Here is a 21,162-nt window from a genome sequence, read left to right on the forward strand (position 1 = left end):
TCTTCTCTGATCAGAGTCGTTTGCATTTTCTTCTCCATCTGCCATTATGAGAACTTCTCCGAGCCACAACTCCACAGAATCTGCCAGGCAAACATATTAGGCTCCTTACTCCTGGACCATCCTCATCTCTATACAAACTGCACATCTGTATTGGCCCCTTTATGCCACCATTTAGTGTGTAGGCTGACACGATGTGATCCCCCTATAGTATATGTCCCCTTCTATGTAGCCTCCTTATAGGCCCCCTCTCCCCCTATGTTGTCCCCTTATGGCCCCCTCTCCCCTATGTAGTCCCCCTCTCCCCCCTTACTTATACCCCATTATAGATGGCCCCCTCCCCCCTCCCTAATCGATGGCCCCTCCCCCTTCCTTATTGATGGCCCCTCCCTTATCGATTGCCCCCTCCCTTATCAATGGCCCCTTACCCCCCTCCCTTATCGATGCCCCCCCTTATCGATGGCCCCCTTCCCCCCTCCCTTATCGATGGCCCCCTCCCCCCCTTATCGATGGCCCCTCCCCCCTCCCTTATCAATGGCCCCCTTCCCCCTTCCTTATCGATGGCCCCCTCTCCCTTATCGTTGGCCCCCCTCCCCCCCTCCCTTATCGTTGACCCCCCTCCCCCCCTCCCTTGTCGATGGCCCCCTCCCCCCCTCCCTTGTCGATGGCCCCCTCCCTTGTTTATGGCCCCCTCCCCCTCCCTTATCGATGGCCCCCCTCCCTTATCGATGGCCCCCCCTCCCCCCTTCCTTATCGATGACTCCCTCCCTTATCGTTGGCCCCCCTCCCCTCCCTTATCGATGGCCCCACTCCCTTATCGATGGCCCCCCTCCCCCTCCCTTATCGATGGCCCCCCTCCCTTATTGATGGCCCCTCGCTTATTGATTGCCCCCTTCCCCCTCCCTTATCAATGGCCCCTTCCCCCTCCCTTATCGATGGCCCCCCCCTTATCGATGGCCTTCTCCCTCCCTTATCGATGGCCCCCTCCCTCCCTTATCGATGGCCCCCTCCCTCCCTTATCGATTGCCCCCTCCCCCCCCTTATTGATGGCCCCTCCCCCCTCCCTTATCGATGGCCCCCTTCCTCCCCCTTATCGATAGCCCCCTCCCTTGTTTATGGCCCCCTCCCTCTCCCTTATCGATGGCCCCCCTCCCTTATCGATGGCCCCCCGCCCTTTTAGATGACCCCCCTCATCCCGCTTATAGATGGCCCCCCCCCTCCCTTATAGGTGGCCCCCTCCCCCCCTCACTTATAGATGGCCCCCTCCCTTTTAGATGACCCACCTCCCCCCGCTTATAGATGGCCCCCTCTCCCCCATCGATGGCCCCCTCTCCCCCCTCCCTTATAGGTTGCCTCCCTATTCTCCCCCCCTCTCCTTATAGCTGGCCCCCTCTTCCCTCATTATAGCTGGCTCCCTCTTCCCTCATTATAGCTGGCCCCCTCTTCCCCCTTATTTCTGGCTCACTCTTCCCTCTTTCTCTCTTATATCTGGCCCCCTCTTCCCTCATTATATATGGTCCCCCTCCTCTCCCCCCTGTGCATAATAGATAACAAAAGAAAAAAAAACACAACTCACCTTCCATCTACTCCCCTGTCTCGCCTCTCACCTCCTGGTCTGTCCCTGGCTGATGTGCGGCTGCCGGGGGTGTCCCGTCCTATCCCCGGCAGCACACTCATCAGAGAGCTCAGGATATAGGGTGACAAATCTAGGGTGGGGGCAGGGGGGATACAGAATGACCAGTCTGGGGCAATGTCAAGGGGACATAGGGTGACTGGTCTAGGGTGAGGGCAGGGAAATAGAGAATGACCAGTCTGAGATGGGGCAGTGGGATATACGGTGACCAGTCTTGGGTAAGGGTAGGGACACAAGAGAGCAGGGTCATATGAGCAGTGTCCTTAGAGTATTACCTACATATTAAGATCTCCATTCTAGGAACATATTATCACACCTGTGAATATTTTTCTACTTTAGGTGGACGGCGAGAAGAAGAAGCACGCACAGAGACGAACATTCCCATCAGGATCAATGGAAGAATCGCAGGAAGGTAATTAATATATTTATTAATTACTGATAACTATCAGGCTACACTCTTGGTCTAGACCTGCATAGGTGTGATATGTTCCTGGGCCATGTAGATATATGTTATTTATTGACCTATATCTACCATGGACACTTAATATGTTAACACTGATATTAGGGGGATACATGGTGACCAGTCTCAGGTGGGGGCCGGGGGATATAGGGTGACCAGTCTGGAGTGGGAGCAGTAGGATACAGGGAAACCAATCTGGGGGTGGGGGCACAGGATTACAGGGTGACCAGTCTGTGGTGTGGGCCATGAGACACAGGGTGACCAGTCTGGGCTGGGGTAGGCGGATAGAAGCAGACCAGTCTGGGGTTGGGTCAAAGGAATATAGGGTGAGCAGTTTTTGGTGCGGGCAGGGGGATACAGGGTGATCCGTACAGGTGTGGGGTAGGAGGATACAGGGTGACCAGTCTTGGGTGAAGGCAAAGGAATTTAGGGAAACAAGTCTAGAATTGGGGCAGGGGAATATAGAATGACCAGTCTTGGGTGATTGCAGGGGGATATAGGTTGACTAGTCGGGGGGTGGGGGCAGGAGCATAGGTGTGGTGATATGTTTTTGGGCCATGTAGATACATTTTCTTTCTTGACCTATATCTTCCATGGACACTTAATATGTTAACATTGACATAAAGAGCGTACAGGGTGACCAGTTTTGGGTGGGGGCAGGGGGATACAGGGTGGCCAGTCTGGAATGGGGGCAGGGGGATACAGGGAAACCAATCTGGGGGTGGCGGTACAGGATTACAGGGTGACCGGTCTAGGGTGTGGGCACTGGGATACAAGGTGACAAGTCTGGGCTTCGGTAGGGGGATAGAAGCAGATCAGTCTGGGGTTGGGTTAAGGGATATTGGGTGATTAGTCCAGGGTGGGGGCAGGAGGATACAGGGTGTCTTATCTAGGGTGAGGGCAGGAGCATACAGGATGACCCGTCTTAGTTGAGGCTAGAGATATACAGGGTTACCAGTCAGGGGTGGCGGAAAGGCGATGCAGAGTGACCACTGCGGCGGGGGGGGGGGGGCTGGAGGATACAGGGTGACCAGTCTAGGGTGAAGGCACGAGGATACAGCGTGACCAGTTTGGGTTTGGGGCAGAAGGATACAGGGTGACCAGTGGAGGCAAGGTGACTCACGGTGACAAGTCTAGGGTGGTGGCAGGGGGATACAGGTTGACCAGTTTTTGTTGGGGGCAGGAGGATATAGGGTGTCCAGTCTTGGGTAAAGGTAGAGACACAAGAGAGCAGGGTCATATGAGCAGTGTCCTTAGAGTATTACCTACATATTAAGATCTCCATTCTAGGAACATATTATCACACCTATGATTTTTATTCTACTTTAGGTGGACGACGAAAAGAATAAACACGCAAGGAGACGAACATTCCGATCAGAAGCAGAAATGGAAGAATCGCAGAACAGGTAATTAATATAATTATTAATTACTGATAACTATCAGGCTAGACTTTTGGTCTAGACCTGCATAGGTGTGATAATATGTACCTGGGCCATGTAGATATACAGGTGGTCCTCGACTTACGACGTTGATCCGTTCTTGCGCGGCGTCGTAAACCGAATTTCGACGTAAGTCGGATCATACATTCATACAGTACTGTACCATAATAACAGTACTGTGCTGTAAACACTTAGCCTATCCTAACACCTACTGTATGCTAACACAGTACCTTACATAAGTATCAATAAACACATAGGTACAGTAAAATGTTGTGCAGTATGTTTAATAATGATAAACAGTATTAAAGAGTGTACAGTACTGTAATGAAAAAACAGTACATACGTACTGTACTGTAACAAAGAGAACAGTACTGTAAGTACTTTAACAGTAATAAACAGTGTACAGTACTGTACAGTAAGAAAAAAAAATTCTAAAGAGAAGAGGCTTATTAGGAGGAAGCTGCAGAAGGTGCAGGAGATACTGGGGCAGGTAAGTCAAGAGGGGCAGCTGAGGTAGAGGGTACAGGTACAGGATCTGTTGCAGGCCTCTCAGCCGTCTTGAAGTACTGCTGCAGGTTAGTCTGGAAGGAGACCATCTTCTTCTCCTCTAAGATCTCCTTGTAACATCTAAGGGAATCCATGACTCCTCTGGCAACACTACTGTACCTCTCCATGTTGGGATCCTCAGCCTCAAACTTAGACAACCCTTCTTTAATCAGGGCAAACCCTCTTGCCAAGCCCTGCCTTGTGAATCTCTTGGGTTCTGGGGTTGGCATGTCTTCCTCTTCCTCTATGATTTGCTTCTCCAGCTGTATAAGGTCCTCAGCAGATAACTCCTCTCCATGAGATGCCAGTAGCTCTGTGACATCCTCCTCCTCCACCTCCAGATTCATTGTCTTACTCATAGCAACAACGTTCTGTATGACACTAGTCACTGACTCTTGAACCTCTGTGACATCAGTCACAAACTGGGGACACAGTTTTTTCCACACACCATTCATACTGGTCTGCTTCACCTCATCCCAGGAATCAGCAATGTTCTGCACAGCATCAAGGATGTTGTATTTTTTCCAAAAGTCCTTTAGAGTTAAGTCCTTATTTTTTTCAGTTGCTTGTAAAGCATTGCCAATGACCCTTCGGAGGTAGTAGGCCTTGAATGTAGCAATGACTCCTTGGTCCATAGGCTGTATTAGAGCAGTGGTATTAGGTGGAAGGTAAACCACCTTGACATTAGGGTGAAAGTCATCCACATCAGCAGGGTGTCCAGGGGCATTGTCCAGAAGGAGCAACACCTTAAAGGGGATATCCTTGGAGGTACAGTAGCGCTCCACGCTTCCCACAAAATAGTTGTTGAACCAGTCCTCAAACACTGCAAGTGTCACCCATGCCTTCCTGTTAGACTTCCAGATGACTGGTAGTTGAGCCTTAGAAATGCCCTTGAGTGCCCTGGGATTCTCAGCCTGATACACCAGCATGGGCTTCAGTTTGTAGTCACCAGCAGCATTGCCTCCAAGAAGCAAAGTCAGTCTCTCCTTGCTGACTTTATGACCTGGTGCTGACTTCTCCTCCTTGGAGATGTACGTGCGGTTAGGCAAGCGTTTCCAGAACAAGCCTGTCTCATCCACATTAAACACTTGTTGGGCACAGTAATCCCCCTCCGCAATTATCTGAGCCAGTGCTTTAGGAAACTCTCTTGCGGCTTTGTCATCACCACTAGCAGCTTCACCTTGCACTTTAATGTTATGGAAATTGGCACACTCCTTAACCTCATAAACCAACCTCTACTCGCCACAAACTCCTCACTTTCACTTTCTTCTCCCCTTTCTCTTTTCAGCGCCTCAAACAATCGCCGAGCCTTCTCCTGAATGACCATAAGGCTCACAGGGATACGGCGTTGGTTTTGGTCTTCCAACCACAGCACCAGCAATCTTTCCATCTCAATGATAAGCCCACTGCGCTGCTTTGTTATCACTGTGGCTTTCATAGGAGCAGATCCTTTCACATGTTCAAGAATACGATCTTTATCCTTGATAATCGTAGCGACAGTCGAACGACTAAGTCCTAATGACCGACCAATGTCTGTCGCTGTTTCCCCCTTATCATATCTCTTTATGATATCTAATTTCACCTCCATGGTGATAGCCTTCCTTTTCTTTGATGCACTGGCATCAGCAGAGTCTGGCTTAGGTTTGGGAGCCATAATGCAGGGCGTTATAGCAGCCAGGAGACTCGTTTTTCTCAGTCTGGAACCTGTCACTGTATAGTATAGTACAGTACTGTACTGTATTCTTCCGCCACTGCACGTACTCGACTTACGACGGAACCGCGTAGGTCGGAACAAGGCGTCGGAACAAAGCGTCGTAACCACGAAACGTCGTAACTCGAGACCGTCGTAACTCGAGGACCACCTGTATGTTTTTTATTGACCTATATCTTCCATGGACACTTAATATGTTAACACTGACATTAGGGGGATATAGGGTGTCCAGTCTCGGGTGGGGGCAGGGGGGTACAGGGTGACCAGTCTGCAGTGGGGGCAGGGGGGTACAGAGTGACCAGTCTGCAGTGGGGACAGGAGGATACAGGGTGACAAGTCTGAGGTGGGGGTACGAGATTACAAAGTGACCAGTCTAAGTTATGGACGGTGGGACACAGGGTGACCAGTCGAGGGTGGGTGCAGAGGGATACAGGCAGGGGGATAGCTAATGTCTCCTATGCCCTGGTGCAAGAGCTCACCTTGCCTTCCCCCCATTCCTTTCACGACTATGTGATGCTTTGGTGTATGTATGTATATATATATATATATATATATATATATATATATATATATATATATATGAAGAGAAAATATTATCACCATACATATTACTGCCATACTGTTACTGACCAAATCCTGTACACTGAGACCAATATTACCAGTAATACCAGTATATAGGAAGAAAATTTTACCGCCACACCCCAACCACTACCATCTCCACCATATTGTACTGACCAAATCCAGTATACCGAGACCAATAAAACTCCAGATAAAAGTAACAAATATTACCACCACATACTGACTAACACCGCCGCTGCTACTGAATAATCCACTGTACAAAGATCACTATCACCTCATACAGTCATATAGAGGTAGCCCTAGCTCTACACAGGTTCTATACACTATATACATTACAGTGTAGTTACATCAAGTAACTTACAAGGGACATCTTCTCTGATCAGAGTCGTTTGCATTTTTCTTCTCCATCTGCCATTATGAGAACTTCTCCGAGCCACAACTCCACAGAATCTGCCAGGCAAACATATTAGGCTCCTTACTCCGGGACCATCCTCATCTCTATACAAACTGCACATCTGTATTGGCCCCTTTATGCCACCATTTAGTGTGTAGGCTGACACGATGTGATCCCCCTATAGTATATGTCCCCCTTCTATGTAGCCTCCTTATAGGCCCCCTCTCCCCCTATGTTGTCCCCTTATGGGCCCCCTCTCCCCCGAGGTAGTCCCCTTATAGATGGCCCTCTCCCCCCTTACCTATACCCCATTATAGGATGCCCCCCTCCCTTATCGATGGCCCTTCCCCCTCCCTTATCGATGGCCCCTCCCTTATCGATGGCCCCTCCCTTATCAATTGCCCCTTACCCCCCTCCCTTATCGATGCCCCCCTCCCCCCTCCCTTATCGATGGCCCCCTCCCCCCCCCCTCCCTTATCGATGGCCCCTCCCCCCTCCCTTATCGATGGCCCCCTCCCCCCCCTTATCGATGGCCCCTCCCCCCTCCCTTATCAATGGCCCCCTTCCCCCTCCCTTATCGATGGCCCCCTCCCCCCTCCCTTATCGATGGCCCCCCTCCCTTATCGTTGGCCCCCCTTTCCCCCCTCCCATATCGTTGGCCCCCCTCCCTTATCGATGGCCCCCTCCCTTGTTGATGGCCCCCTCCCCCTCCCTTATCGATGGCCCCCTCCCTTATCGATGGCCCCCCTCCCCCCTCCCTTATCGATGACCCCCTCCCTTATCGTTGGCCCCCCTCCCTTATCGATGGCCCCACTCCCTTATCGATGGCCCCCCTCCCCCTCCCTTATCGATGGCCCCCCCTCCCTTTTTGATGGCCCCTCGCTTATTGATTGCCCCCTTCCCCCTCCCTTATCAATGGCCCCTTCCCCCCCCCTTATCGACGCCCCCCCCTTATCGATGGCCCCCTCCCTCCCTCCCTTATCAATGGACCCCCTCCCTTATCGATGGCCCCCTCCCTCCCTTATCGATTGCCCCCTCCCCCCCACTTATCAATGGCCCCTCCCCCCTCCCTTATCGATGGCCCCCTTCCCCCTCCCTTATTGATGGCCCCCTCCCTTGTTTATGGCCCCCTCCCTTATCGATGGCCCCCCCCCTTCCCTTATCGATGGCCCCCCGCCCTTTTAGATGACCCCCCTCATCCCACTTATAGATGGCCCCCTCCCCCCCCTCCCTTATAGGTGGCCCCTCCCCCCCCTCACTTATAGATGGCCCCCTCCCTTTTAGATGACCCACCTCCCCCCGCTTATAGATGGCCCCCTCTCCCCCATCGATGGCCCCCTCTCCCCCCTCCCTTATAGGTTGCCTCCCTATTCTCCCCCCCTCTCCTTATAGCTGGCCCCCTCTTCCCTCATTATAGCTGGCTCCCTCTTCCCTCATTATAGCTGGCCCCCTCTTCCCCCTTATTGCTGGCTCACTCTTCCCTCTTTCCCTCTTATATCTGGCCCCCTCTTCCCTCATTATATATGGCCCCCCTCCTCTCCCCCCTGTGCATAAAAGATAACAAAAGAAAAAAAAAACACAACTCACCTTCCATCTACTCCCCTGTCGAGCCTCTCGCCTCCTGGTCTGTCCCTGGCTGATGTGCGGCTGTCGGGGGTGTCCCGTCCTATCCCCGGCAGCGCACTCATCAGAGAGCTCAGGATATAGGGTGACAAATCTAGGGTGGGGGCAGGGGGATACAGAATGACCAGTCTGGGGTGGTTGCCGAGGAAAATAGGGTAACTAATCTGCAGTGGAGGCAGAATCATACAGGGTGACCTGTCTGGGGGGGGTACATAGAGATACAAGGTGACCAATCTAGGGTGTACACAGTGAGATAGAGGGAGGCCATTCTGGCATGGGGCAGGAGGATACAGAGTGGCCAGTCTGGGGCAATGTCAAGGGGACATAGGGTGACTGGTCTAGGGTGAGGGCAAGGAAATAGAGAATGACCAGTCTGAGATGGGGCAGTGGGATATACGGTGACCAGTCTTGGGTAAGGGTAGGGACACAAGAGAGCAGGGTCATATGAGCAGTGTCCTTAGAGTATTACCTACATATTAAGATCTCCATTCTAGGAACATATTATCACACCTGTGAATATTTTTCTACTTTAGGTGGACGACGAGAAGAAGAAGCACGCACAGAGACTAACATTCCCATCAGAAGCAAGAATGGAAGAATCGCAGGAAGGTAATTAATATATTTATTAATTACTGATAACTATCAGGCTAGACTCTTGGTCTAGACCTGCATAGGTGTGATAATATGTACCTGGGCCATGTAGATATATGTTTTTTATTGACCTATATCTTCCATGGACACTTAATATGTTAACACTGACATTAGGGGGATACATGGTGACCAGTCTCAGGTGGGGGCCGGGGGATATAGGGTGACCAGTCTGGAGTGGGAGCAGTAGGATACAGGGAAACCAATCTGGGGGTGGGGGCACAGGATTACAGGGTGACCAGTCTGTGGCGTGGGCCATGAGACACAGGGTGACCAGTCTGGGCTGGGGTAGGGGGATAGAAGCAGACCAGTCTGGGATTGGGTCAAAGGAATATAGGGTGAGCAGTTTTTGGTGCGGGCAGGGGGATACAGAGTGATCCGTACAGGTGTGGGGTAGGAGGATACAGGGTGACCAGTCTTGGGTGAAGGCAAAGGAATTTAGGGAAACAAGTCTAGAATTTGGGCAGGGGAATATAGAATGACCAGTCTTGGGTGATTGCAGGGGGATACAGGTTGACTAGTCGGGGGCAGGAGCATAGGTGTGGTGATATGTTTTTGGGCCATGTATATATTTTTTTTCTTGACCTATATCTTCCATGGACACTTAATATGTTAATATTGACATTAGGGGCGTACAGGGTGATCAGTTTTGGGTGGGGGCCGGGGGATACAGGGTGGCCAGTCTGGAATGGGGGCAGGGGAATACAGGGAAACCAATCTGGGGTTGGCGGTACAGGATTACAGGGTGACCAGTCTGTGGTGTGGGCCATGAGACACAGTGACGGGTCTAGGGTGTGGGAACGAGGATACAGGGTGACCAGTTTGGGTTTGGGGCAGAAGGATACAGGGTGACCAGTGGAGGCAAGGTGACTCACGGTGACAAGTCTAGGGTGGTGGCAGGGGGATACAGGTTGACCAGTTTTTGTTGGGGGCAGGAGGATACAGGGTGACCCTTCTAAGGTGGAGACAGGGGGCTAGAGGGAGACCAGTCTGGGATGGGGGTAAGAGAATAAAGAGTGGCCACTCTGAGGCAGGATCAAAGGCATATAAGGTGACCGGTCTAGGGTGAGGGCAGGGGAATAGAGAATGACCAGTCTGGGGTGGGGGCAGGGGGATATAGGGTGTCCAGTCTTGGGTAAAGGTAGAGACACAAGAGAGCAGGGTCATATGAGCAGTGTCCTTAGAGTATTACCTACATATTAAGATCTCCATTCTAGGAACATATTATCACACCTATGATTTTTATTCTACTTTAGGTGGACGACGAAAAGAAGAAACACGCAATTAGACGAACATTCCCATCAGAAACAGAAATGGAAGAATCGCAGAACAGGTAATTAATATAATTATTAATTACTGATAACACTGCAGTGGGGAAAGGAGGATACAGGGTGACAAGTCTGAGGTGGGGGTACGAGATTACAAAGTGACCAGTCTAAGTTATGGACGGTGGGACACAGGGTGACCAGTCGAGGGTGGGTGCAGAGGGATACAGGCAGGGGGGTAGCTAATGTCTCCTATGCCCTGGTGCAAGAGGTCACCTTGGCCCCCCCCCCCCCATTTCTTTCACGACTAAGTGATGCTTTTGGTGTATGTATGTATGTATATATATATATATATATATATATATATATATATATATATATATATGAATAGAAAATATTATCACCATACATATTACTGCCATACTGTTACTGACCAAATCCTGTACACTGAGACCAATATTACCAGTAATACCAGTATATAGGAAGAAAATTTTACGGCCACACCCCAACCACTACCATCTCCACCATATTGTTACTGACCAAATCCAGTATACCGAGACCAATAAAACACAATACCAGATAAAAGTAACAAATATTACCACCACATACTGACTAACACCGTCGCTGCTACTGAATAATCCACTGTACAAAAATCACTATCACCTCATACAGTCATATAGAGGTAGCCCTAGCTCTACACAGGTTCTATACACTATATACATTACTGTGTAGTTACGACTGATCAGAGTCGTTTGCATTTTCTTCTCCATCTGCCATTATGAGAACTTCTCCGAGCCACAACTCCACAGAATCTGCCAGGCAAACATATTAGGCTCCTTACTCCGGGACCTTCCTCATCTCTATACAAACTGCACATCTGTATTGGCCCCTTTATGCCACCATTTAGTGTGTAGGCTGACACAATGTGATCTCCCTATACTATATGTCCCCTTCTATGTAGCCTCCTTATAGGCCCCCTCTCCCCCTATGTTGTCCCCTTATGGGCCCCCTCTCCCCCTATGTAGTCCCCTTATAGATGGCCCTCTCCCCCCTTACCTATACCCCATTATAGATGCCCCCCTACCTAATCGATGGCCCCTCCCCCTCCCTTATTGATGGCCCCTCCCTTATCGATTGCCCCCTCCCCCCTCCCTTATCAATTGCCCCTTACCCCCCTCCCTTATCGATGCCCCCTCTTATCGATTGCCCCCTCCCTCCCTCCCTTATCGATGGCCCCCTCCCCTCCCTTATCGATGGCCCCCCTCCCTCATCGATGGCCCCTCCCCCTCCCCTTATCGATGGCCCCCCTCCCTTATCGTTGGCCCCCCTCCCCCCCCCCTTATCGATGGCCCCCTCCCTTGTTGATGGCCCCCTCCCCCTCCCTTATCGATGGCCCCCCTCCCTTATCGATGGCCCCCCTCCCTTATCGATGACCCCCTCCCTTATCGTTGGCCCCCCTCCCTTATCGATGGCCCCACTCCCTTATCGATGGCCCCCCTCCCCCCATCGATGGCCCCCCTCCCCCTCCCTTATTGATGACCCCCCTCCCCCCCTCCCTTATTGATGGCCCCTCGCTTATTGATTGCCCCCTTCCCCCTCCCTTATCAATGGCCCTTTCCCCCCTCCCTTATCGATGGCCCCCCCTTATCGATGGCCCCCTCCCTCCCTCCCTTATCGATGGTCCCCCCCCTCCCTCCCTTATCGATGGTCCCCCCCCCTCCCTCCCTTATCGCTGCCCCCCCCCCCTCCCTTATCAATGGCCCCCTCCCTCACTTATTGATTGCCTCCCCCCCTTATCGATGGCCCCTCCCCCCTCCCTTATCGATGGCCCCCTTCCCCCTCCCTTATCGATGGCCCCCTCCCTTGTTTATGGCCCCCTCCCCCTCCCTTATCGATGGCCCCCCTCCCCCCCTCCCTTATCGATGGCCCCCCTCCCCCCTCCCTTATCGATGGCCCCCCGCCCTTTTAGATGACCCCCCTCATCCCGCTTATAGATGGCCCCCTCCCCCCCTCACTTATAGATGGCCCCCTCCCTTTTAGATGACCCGCCTCCCCCCGCTTATAGATGGCCCCCTCTCCCCCATCGATGGCCCCCTCTCCTTCCTCCCTTATAGGTTGCCTCCCTATTCTCCCCCCCTCTCCTTATAGCTGGCCCCCTCTTCCCTCATTATAGCTGGCTCCCTCTTCCCTCATTATAGCTGGCCCCCTCTTCCCCCTTATTGCTGGCTCACTCTTCCCTCTTTCCCTCTTATATCTGGCCCCCTCTTCCCTCATTATATATGGTCCCCCTCCTCTCCCCCCTGTGCATAAAAGATAACAAAAGAAAAAAAAACACAACTCACCTTCCATCTACTCCCCTGTCTCGCCTCTCGCCTCCTGGTCTGTCCCTGGCTGATGTGCGGCTGCCGGGGGTGTCCCGTCCTATCCCCGGCAGCACACTCATCAGAGAGCACAGGATATAGGGTGACAAATCTAGGGTGGGGGCAGCAGGATACAGAATGACCAGTCTGGGGTGGTTGCCGTGGAAAATAGGGTAACTAATCTGCAGTGGAGGCAGAATCATACAGGGTGACCTGTCTGGGGGGGGGGGGGTACATAGAGATACAAGGTGACCAATCTAGGGTGTACGCAGGGAGATAGAGGGAGGCCATTCTGGGATGGGGCAGGAGGATACAGAGTGGCCAGTCTGGGGCAATGTCAAGGGGACATAGGGTGACTGGTCTAGGGTGAGGGCAGGGAAATAGAGAATGACCAGTCTGAGATGGGGCAGTGGGATATACGGTGACCAGTCTTGGGTAAGGGTAGGGACACAAGAGAGCAGGGTCATATGAGCAGTGTCCTTAGAGTATTACCTACATATTAAGATCTCCATTCTAGGAACATATTATCACACCTGTGAATGTTTTTCTACTTTAGGTGGACGACGAGAAGAAGAAGCACGCACAGAGACGAACATTCCCATCAGAAGCAAGAATGGAAGAATCGCAGGAAGGTAATTAATATATTTATTAATTACTGATAACTATCAGGCTAGACTCTTGGTCTAGACCTGCATAGGTGTGATAATATGTACCTGGGCCATGTAGATATATGTTTTTTTATTGACCTATATCTTCCATGGACACTTAATATGTTAACACTGACATTAGGGGGATATAGGGTGTCCAGTCTCAGGTGGGGGCCGGGGGATATAGGGTGACCAGTCTGGAGAGGGAGCAGTAGGATACAGGGAAACAAATCTGGGGGTGGGGGCACAGGATTACAGGGTGACCCGTCTGTGGTGTGGGCCATGAGACACAGGGTGACCAGTCTGGGCTCTGGTAGGGGGATAGAAGCAGACCAGTCTGGGGTTGGGTCAAAGGAATATAGGGTGAGCAGTTTTTGGTGCGGGCAGGGGGATACAGGGTGAACCGTACAGGTGTGGGGTAGGAGGATACAGGGTGACCAGTCTTGGGTGAAGGCAAAGGAATTTAGGAAAACAAGTCTAGAATTGGGGCAGGGGAATATAGAATGACCAGTCTTGGGTGATTGCAGGGGGATACAGGTTGACTAGTCGGGGGTGGGGGCAGGAGCATAGGTGTGGTGATATGTTTTTGGGCCATGTAGATATATTTTTTTTCTTGACCTATATCTTCCATGGACACTTAATATGTTAACATTGACATTAGGGGCGTACAGGGTGACCAGTTTTGGGTGAAGGCAGGGGGATACAGGGTGGCCAGTCTGGAATGGGGGCAGGGGAATACAGGGAAACCAATTTGGGGTGGCGGTACAGGATTACAGGGTGACCAGTCTGTGGTGTGGGCCATGAGACACAGTGACGGGTCTAGGGTTTGGTCACTGGGATATAAGGTGACAAGTCTGGGCTTCGGTAGGGGGATAGAAGCAGACCAGTCTGGGGTTGGGTCAAAGGGATATTGGGTGACTAGTCCAGGGTGGGGGCAGGAGGATACAGGGTGACTTATCTAGGGTGAGGGCAGGAGCATACAGGATGACCCGTCTTAGTTGAGGCTAGAGATATACAGGGTTACCAGTCAGGGGTGGCGGAAAGGCGATGAAGAGTGACCACTGCGGGGTGGGGGTGGGGGGTGGGAGGATACAGGGTGACCAGTCTAGGGTGAAGGCACGAGGATACAGGGTGACCAGTTTGGGTTTGGGGCAGAAGGATACAGGGTGACCAGTGGAGGCAAGGTGACTCACGGTGACAAGTCTAGGGCAGGGCCGTTTTAATACATTGGTGGGCCCAGTGCACAGCCCTCAAGAGTGGGCCCCCCCTTACCTTTCTGCACATTGTATAATGTACTGAATTTGCCCCCACACTGTATCAAGAGCCCCAATACATACAGTAGTTACCTTATAACACTATTTCCACCATTCAGTGATTACATATTACATAAAAACTGCACTAAACAAAACAGAAAGATATCACCATTGATACCATTACATAATACCGCCACACCATGACCCCTATCAGTACAAGCCTATAACAGAGTGAAGTTACATCCAGTGACTCACCGGAGGCGTCTTCTCCGATCAGAGTCTGTCACCTTTTCTTTTTCTCTCCATCCAGCGTGGGCCACCTTGAAGTCTTCTCCTGGCTGTGAATCTTCTCTCCAGAATCTGCCAGACAAATATTTTAGGCTCCAACACATACAGTAGTTAGGTCCCTTGTACCCCTATACAGTAGTTACACCCCTCTGTACTCCTACATAGTTACACCCCTCTGTGCCTCCATAGTTTTAAGGTGTCCCTGTAGTATATAGACCCTCATGTGCTCCTCCAGTTATATACAGCCCTCCTGTGCGCTCCCCCATTAGTATATAGCCCCCCTGTGCACTCTCCCCAGTAGTATATAGCCCCCTGTGCTCACCCACAATAGTATATAGCCCCCCTGTGCTCTCCCCCCAATAGTATATAGCCCCCTATGCTCTCCCACAATAGTATATAGCCCCCCTGTGCTCTCCCACAATAGTATATAGCCCCCCTGTGCTCTCCCACAATAGTATATAGCCCCCTGTGCTCTCCCCCAATAGTATATAGCCCCCCTGTGCTCTCCCACAATAGTATATAGCCCCCCTGTGCTCTCCCCCAATAGTATATAGCCCCCCTGTGCTCCCCCTCAATAGTATATAGCCCCCCTGTGCTCTCCATAATATATAGCCCCCTGTGCTCTCCCCCATAGTATATAGACCCCTGTGCTCCCCAATAGTATATAGCTCCCCTGTGCTCCCCAATAGTATATAGCCCCTGTGCTCCCCAATAGTATATAGCTAACCTGTGCTCCCCAATAGTATATAACCCCCTGTGCTCCCCCATAGTATATAGCCCCCTGTGCTCCCCCATAGTATATAGCCCCCTGTGCTCCCCAGTAGTATATAGCCCCCTGTGCTCCCCATAGTATATAGCTCCCCTGTGCTCCCCCATAGTATATAGCTCCCCTGTGCTCCCCCATAGTATATAGCCCCCTGTGCTCCCCCAAAGTATATAGCTCCCCTGTGCTCCCCCATAGTATATAGCTCCCCTGTGCTCCCCAATAGTATATAGCCCCCTGTGCTTCCCAATAGTATATAGCTCCCCTGTGCTCCCCAATAGTATATAGCTCCCCTGTGCTCCCACATAGTGTATAGCCCCCTGTGCTCCCCCATAGTATATAGCTCCCCTGTGCTCCCCCATAGTATATAGCCCCCTGTGCTCCCCCATAGTATATAGCCCCCTGTGCTCCCCAATAGTATATAGCCCCCTGTGCTCCCCAATAGTATATAGCCCCCGTTCTCCCCCATAGTGTATAGCCCCCTGTGCTCCCCCATAGTATATAGCTCCCCTGTGCTCCCCCATAGTATATAGCCCCCTGTGCTCCCCCATAGTATATAGCCCCCTGTGCTCCCCCATAGTATATAGCCCCCTGTGCTCCCCCAAAGTATATAGCTCCCCTGTGCTCCCTCATAGTATATAACTCCCCTGTGCTCCCCAATAGTATATAGCCCCCTGTGCTTCCCAATAGTATATAGCTCCCCTGTGCTCCCCAATAGTATATAGCTCCCCTGTGCTCCCCCATAGTATATAGCTCCCCTGTGCTCCCCCATAGTATATAGCCCCCTGTGCTCCCCCATAGTATATAGCCCCCTGTGCTCCCCAATAGTATATAGCTCCCCTGTGCTCCCCCATAGTGTATAGCCCCCTGTGCTCCCCCATAGTATATAGCTCCCCTGTGCTCCCCCATAGTATATAGCTCCCCTGTGCTCCCCGATAGTATATAGCTCCCCTGTGCTCCCCGATAGTATATAGCTCCCCTGTGCTCCCCCATAGTATATAGCCCCCTGTGCTCCCCCATAGTATATAGCCCCCTGTGCTCCCCAATAGTATATAGCCCCCGTTCTCCCCCATAGTATATAGCCCCCTGTGCTCCCCAATAGTATATAGCCCCCGTTCTCCCCCATAGTATATAGCCCCCCTGTGCTCCCCAATAGTATATAGCCCCCGTTCTCCCCCATAGTATATAGCCCCCCTGTGCTCCCCAATAGTATATAGCCCCCGTTCTCCCCCATAGTATATAGCCCCCTGTTCTCCCCCATAGTATATAGCCCCCTGTGCTCCCCCATAGTATATAGCCCCCTGTTCTCCCCCATAGTATATAGCCCCCTGTGCTCCCCAATAGTATATAGCTCCCCCTCCCATATAACATTGAAAAAAACAAACACTGTTACTCACCTGGGTCCACGCGTTCCTCTTCTCTTCCCTCTTGTGGCCGCACTTCCTGTGGTCACAAGAGGCTGCACTCCCCTCACCCTCGCGCCGACGCTCCAGTGACGTCGGGCGCTAGAGGGAGAGTGCGGCCTCTTGTGACCACAGGAAGTGCGGCCACAAGAGTGAGTGACTGACAGGGAGGGAGCCAATGGCGGGGGCAGCGGCGGACGGGGGGGCCCTGCAGGGGGCGCCATGGAGGGGTAAGTAGATTACCCATCCATGGCGCTCCCCCCTGACAGGCTGGTGGCCGGAGCCCTGTGCGACCGCACTGGTCGCACATAGCAACGGCCGGCCTGCTCGGGGGGGCCCCTTTAACCAGTGGGCCCGGTGCACGTGCACCATGTGCCCTCTGGTTAAAGCGGCCCTGGTCTAGGGTGGTGGCAGGGGGATACAGGTTGACCAGTTTTTGTTGGGGGCAGGAGGATACAGGGTGACCCTTCTAAGGTGGAGACAGGGGGCTAGAGGGAGACCAGTCTGGGATGGGGGTAAGAGGATAAAGAGTGGCCACTCTGGGGGGGCGTGGTTTAAGCATGGCCGAGTGAAGACGCGCCGTCTCTCAGCTCCGGGCACTGCTTATCATTACCGGGACATTGACCGATCATAGCCTGGCACAGGGATGCCCACCAGAGCTAGGAAGACCCCTGCTACTCCGCTGGCGACCCCTCGGGCATCTATTTCCCGTTTTGTTCACCCGCTGTCCCCCTCTTCCACGACAGCCGCGGGCGGCTCCAAAATGGCCGCTACAGCTACCGCTAGGACAGCGACGGCGAGGCCGAACTCGCCTTTTCCTGAGCTCAGCCAGCCGCATCCAACAATCCTGAGGGATGGAGGGACTCCCGGCTCACCCTCACGGATGGAATCCGACACCCCAGTGGGAGACCCGCTAACGGCCGCAGCCCCGGTGACTTTGCTGTCGGAGGTAAGGGCCCTGCTGCAAGCCCTCCCCACACGTACCGAGCTGACAGGGCAGCTGTCTCACATGGAGGAGCGCCATGGGAAGGACATGGCTGACCTGAAGTCCGCAGTTGCCGCCATCACGACTTCCATCTCCTCCCTTGAATCCCGGCACACCGAACTAGATAAGGCCATCACTGCCGTGGCCCCCCGGGTAGACGCTCACGAGGCGGTCTTGCGCGACCTCATAACGCATGTGGATGACCTAGAGAACAGGGGCCGCCGTAACAATGTTAAGGTACGCGGCCTCCCCGAAGATATAGGACCAGAGCGTCTGGTGGATACTGTGCGCAGCATCTTTAATCAGTACTTGGGGGACCCAGAAGGCACTCACATTGAGTTGGACAGAACACATCGGGTGGCCGGACTCCGTTCCCAGGACCGCAACCGTCCACGGGACATCCTTTGCCGCGTCCATTATTACCAGCAAAAGGAGGCACTACTGCAGCGCGCCTGGGAGCTGGGCCCCCTGGACTACCACGGCGCTGAAGTTACGCTGCTGCCAGACCTGTCCCGCCGAACCCTAGCTATGCGGCGCCTCCTGCGCCCCCTCCTGGACGCCTCATATCGCTGGGGATACCCCTTCCACCTTATTGTACGGCGCGGAGGGATCTCCTGCATAGTGCGTACGCCGGGAGACCTGCCCGAAGTGTTTAAGCTTCTGGACATCCCTGACTTACCGATATCGGACTGGACCACTCCCATCCTCCCTATGCCTGCGGCTAGACCAGCACCCGGACGTCGATCGCCTCCTGCCGAACAACGACGTTCCCGCTCCCCTCGTCGAGAGGACCCTCGTCCGACTCCTCTCCCCCAGCGCTTCCCAACGGTTCGGGGAAGACCGGCAGAAGACTGAATGGGGCACTGCAGGGAGCCTCATCCCCGTGCACTCGGCAGTCCGGGTCCATCAGCGGGATGCCCACGACTCTCTCCTATTCTCCGGTTCAGGACTCCGGGACACGTGAGCCGCCCCCCTGTGGGGGCCAGATCTGACCGCATAGTGTTCTGTTCTGTCCTCATACCTTAGATGCCCTTACCTCGAGACTGCTGTAGGGCTCGCTGCCTCACGAGACATAAGCGCCCTTGCACCACACCTGTTCATCTCCCTCCTCTCACCTGGGTCCCCCACCCTTGTTCCCCTCCCCCCCCCTCCCCTTGTCTTTCCCCTGTCTCCCTCCGTTTTTGGGGGCCTTATCCCCCCCCCCCCCCCCCCTCACCTTTGTTTCCCTACCCCATTCCCTCCCCATCCACGTACCGCTCCCCCCTCGCCCTCCCTTAAGTCTGCTCCTCGGTGTGGTGCTATACAGGTACAAAGCGATACTCTGGAATACCCTCCAGGTTGTGCTGTCACAGCATATCCACAACTACACTGCGGTTCTCTCATTGTGCTTCATATAACTATGTGGGACTGTTCAAGACTTTGCAAATGCTCCCGATACCACATTGTCACCTGTGTTTATGGACCGTCCTTGGGAGGGATCACTGATCTGACTTTTGGGGGTCCTCTTGCATACTAGTGGTCCCCATCACTGTTCACTGTTCCCCTCTCCCTTACTCCCCCTTCCCCCCCCCCTTTTTTTCCTCCCCTCCACTTCCCCTCCTTTTCCCTCTCCCCCCCTTCCCCCTCCCCTTCCACTCCCACCTCCCTCCCCCCTCCCCTTCCCCTTCTTCCCTTCTTCCGCCCCCATCCCCCTTCCCCCTGTTCCATACTAATACGTGGGTATTTCTAAGATCTAGTTGTTGTTGTTTTTATTGTTTAAATGGTTTTTCTTTGTGGTTTTATCCACATAACTATGGTTCTCACATATAGTGCCGGTTAAGCACCAGAGCTGTGTCACCCTTTCCTTATCCTTTTGCCCCCCTGTCCTACCTCGCCACTCTCCCCCTTTACCCCCTGTTAGGCGCCTCTACCTCTTTTTAGGGGCCTCTCTCGCTGGCATCACCCCCCCCCCCTCTCCCCCCTGTCTCTTATCCCCCCTGCCTCTTATCCCCCCCTCCTCTGGTGGGACCCTTTGCTGCCCTATGCCCTCCCCGAACCTCCCCAGCTAGTTACCTGAGGGACGTATGGCCACTCATAGGTCATGTCTCTGTCTCTCCCGTATATAGTGTGCCCGGATAGCTGAGTTCTCCGGTTAAGCCTATACGAACGCCCTTGTGTTCGAGTCAGGACCCTTGGTCTGTTTTTCCACGCTCCCCCGTGTGGTCTACTCCTCACAGGCTCTGGGCGGGCCACGTTAGTGGTCCCTGCCCATCCTAGTGTCTGGGTCTTTGTTACCCAACTCCCCCCCCGCCCCTTCACCTGTTTCCCTTTGATTTGTTGTCCCAGTCCCTCTCCTGGTGTGTGTGTGGGTGTGTGTGTGCGTGTGTCCGTCCACCTCCCTGAGAGATGTCGTCTATCCTTTGTGTTTCCCTCAATGCACAGGGGCTGAACGTTCCGGAGAAGCGATCTTCCCTGTTACGACTCCTGTGGGCTAAGCGGGCCGGTGTGGCCTTCCTGCAGGAGACTCATTTTCGTGCTGATAGCCTGCAAAAACTGTCAGATCGTAACTTCCCTGATGTGTACTACAGTTGTTTTCCCGACTCCAAAACCAAAGGAGTCGCCATTTTGATATCTCGGTCAGCCTCGTGGGAATACATAGACCACAGGGCGGATAAGGAGGGACGCTACCTCTTTGTGAAAGGCACGATGGCGGGTACGTTATGTACCTTCGGTACAGTGTACCTCCCTAACAGCAGCCAGTCAACCTTTCTGGATCAGTGTCTTCTGGCGGTAGAGGATTTCTTGGAGGGTCTGTTGGTTTTTGGGGGGGACCTCAATATGGCGTTGGACCCTGTTCTGGACTCTTCGTCCGGACACTCCTCTCTCCCCTTTTCTTCCCTGCGCCGCACCAAAAGGTCTCTTTACTCCTTCCAGTTGATGGATGCATGGCGCATCCTGCACCCGCAGGACAAAGATTTCACTTTCTTCTCTCACCCTCATAATTCTTACTCTCGTATCGATTATCTTTTTGTTTCCCACTCTCATCTGGACCGTGTGGTCGCCGCCTCTATAGACCCGATCTCCTTTTCGGATCACGCTCTCATCTCCCTCTCTCTCTCTTTTCCCCTACCGCACCCTAGATCGTGGCGCTGGCGCCTTAATGAGACCTTACTGAAGGACCCGGGGGTC

The 21,162-nt window shown here is 53.1% G+C and overlaps 2 protein-coding genes across 2 annotated transcripts; one reads left to right on the top strand and one right to left on the bottom strand.

Annotated features, from left to right (window-relative positions):
• Positions 1-3,978: 3,978 nt before the first annotated feature.
• Positions 3,979-5,729, bottom strand: LOC138781134 (tigger transposable element-derived protein 1-like). The gene is made up of 2 exons (XM_069956763.1): positions 5,309-5,729; positions 3,979-5,261 (listed from the first exon to the last, which is right to left on the bottom strand). The coding sequence occupies exons 1-2, from the start codon at positions 5,727-5,729 to the stop codon at positions 3,979-3,981; spliced, it is 1,704 nt and encodes a 567-aa protein (XP_069812864.1).
• Positions 5,730-13,244: 7,515 nt separating this feature from the next.
• LOC138781135 (uncharacterized) lies at positions 13,245-18,849 on the top strand. The gene is made up of 2 exons (XM_069956764.1): positions 13,245-13,287; positions 17,756-18,849. The coding sequence occupies exons 1-2, from the start codon at positions 13,269-13,271 to the stop codon at positions 18,847-18,849; spliced, it is 1,113 nt and encodes a 370-aa protein (XP_069812865.1). The 5' UTR covers positions 13,245-13,268.
• The last annotated feature ends 2,313 nt before the right edge of the window (positions 18,850-21,162 follow it).

The sequence above is a fragment of the Dendropsophus ebraccatus genome, unplaced genomic scaffold (genome assembly GCF_027789765.1).
Source record: "Dendropsophus ebraccatus isolate aDenEbr1 unplaced genomic scaffold, aDenEbr1.pat pat_scaffold_931_ctg1, whole genome shotgun sequence".
NCBI lineage: Eukaryota > Metazoa > Chordata > Amphibia > Anura > Hylidae > Dendropsophus > Dendropsophus ebraccatus.

Coding starts and splice junctions, on each gene's coding strand:
- LOC138781134 (XM_069956763.1), bottom strand. CDS start 5,729: ATGGCTCCCAAACCTAAGCCAGACTCTGCTGATGCCAGTGCATCAAAG. Junction 5,262..5,308: donor GGAGTTTGTGGCGAGTAGAG/GTTGGTTTATGA, acceptor ATAACATTAAAG/TGCAAGGTGAAGCTGCTAGT.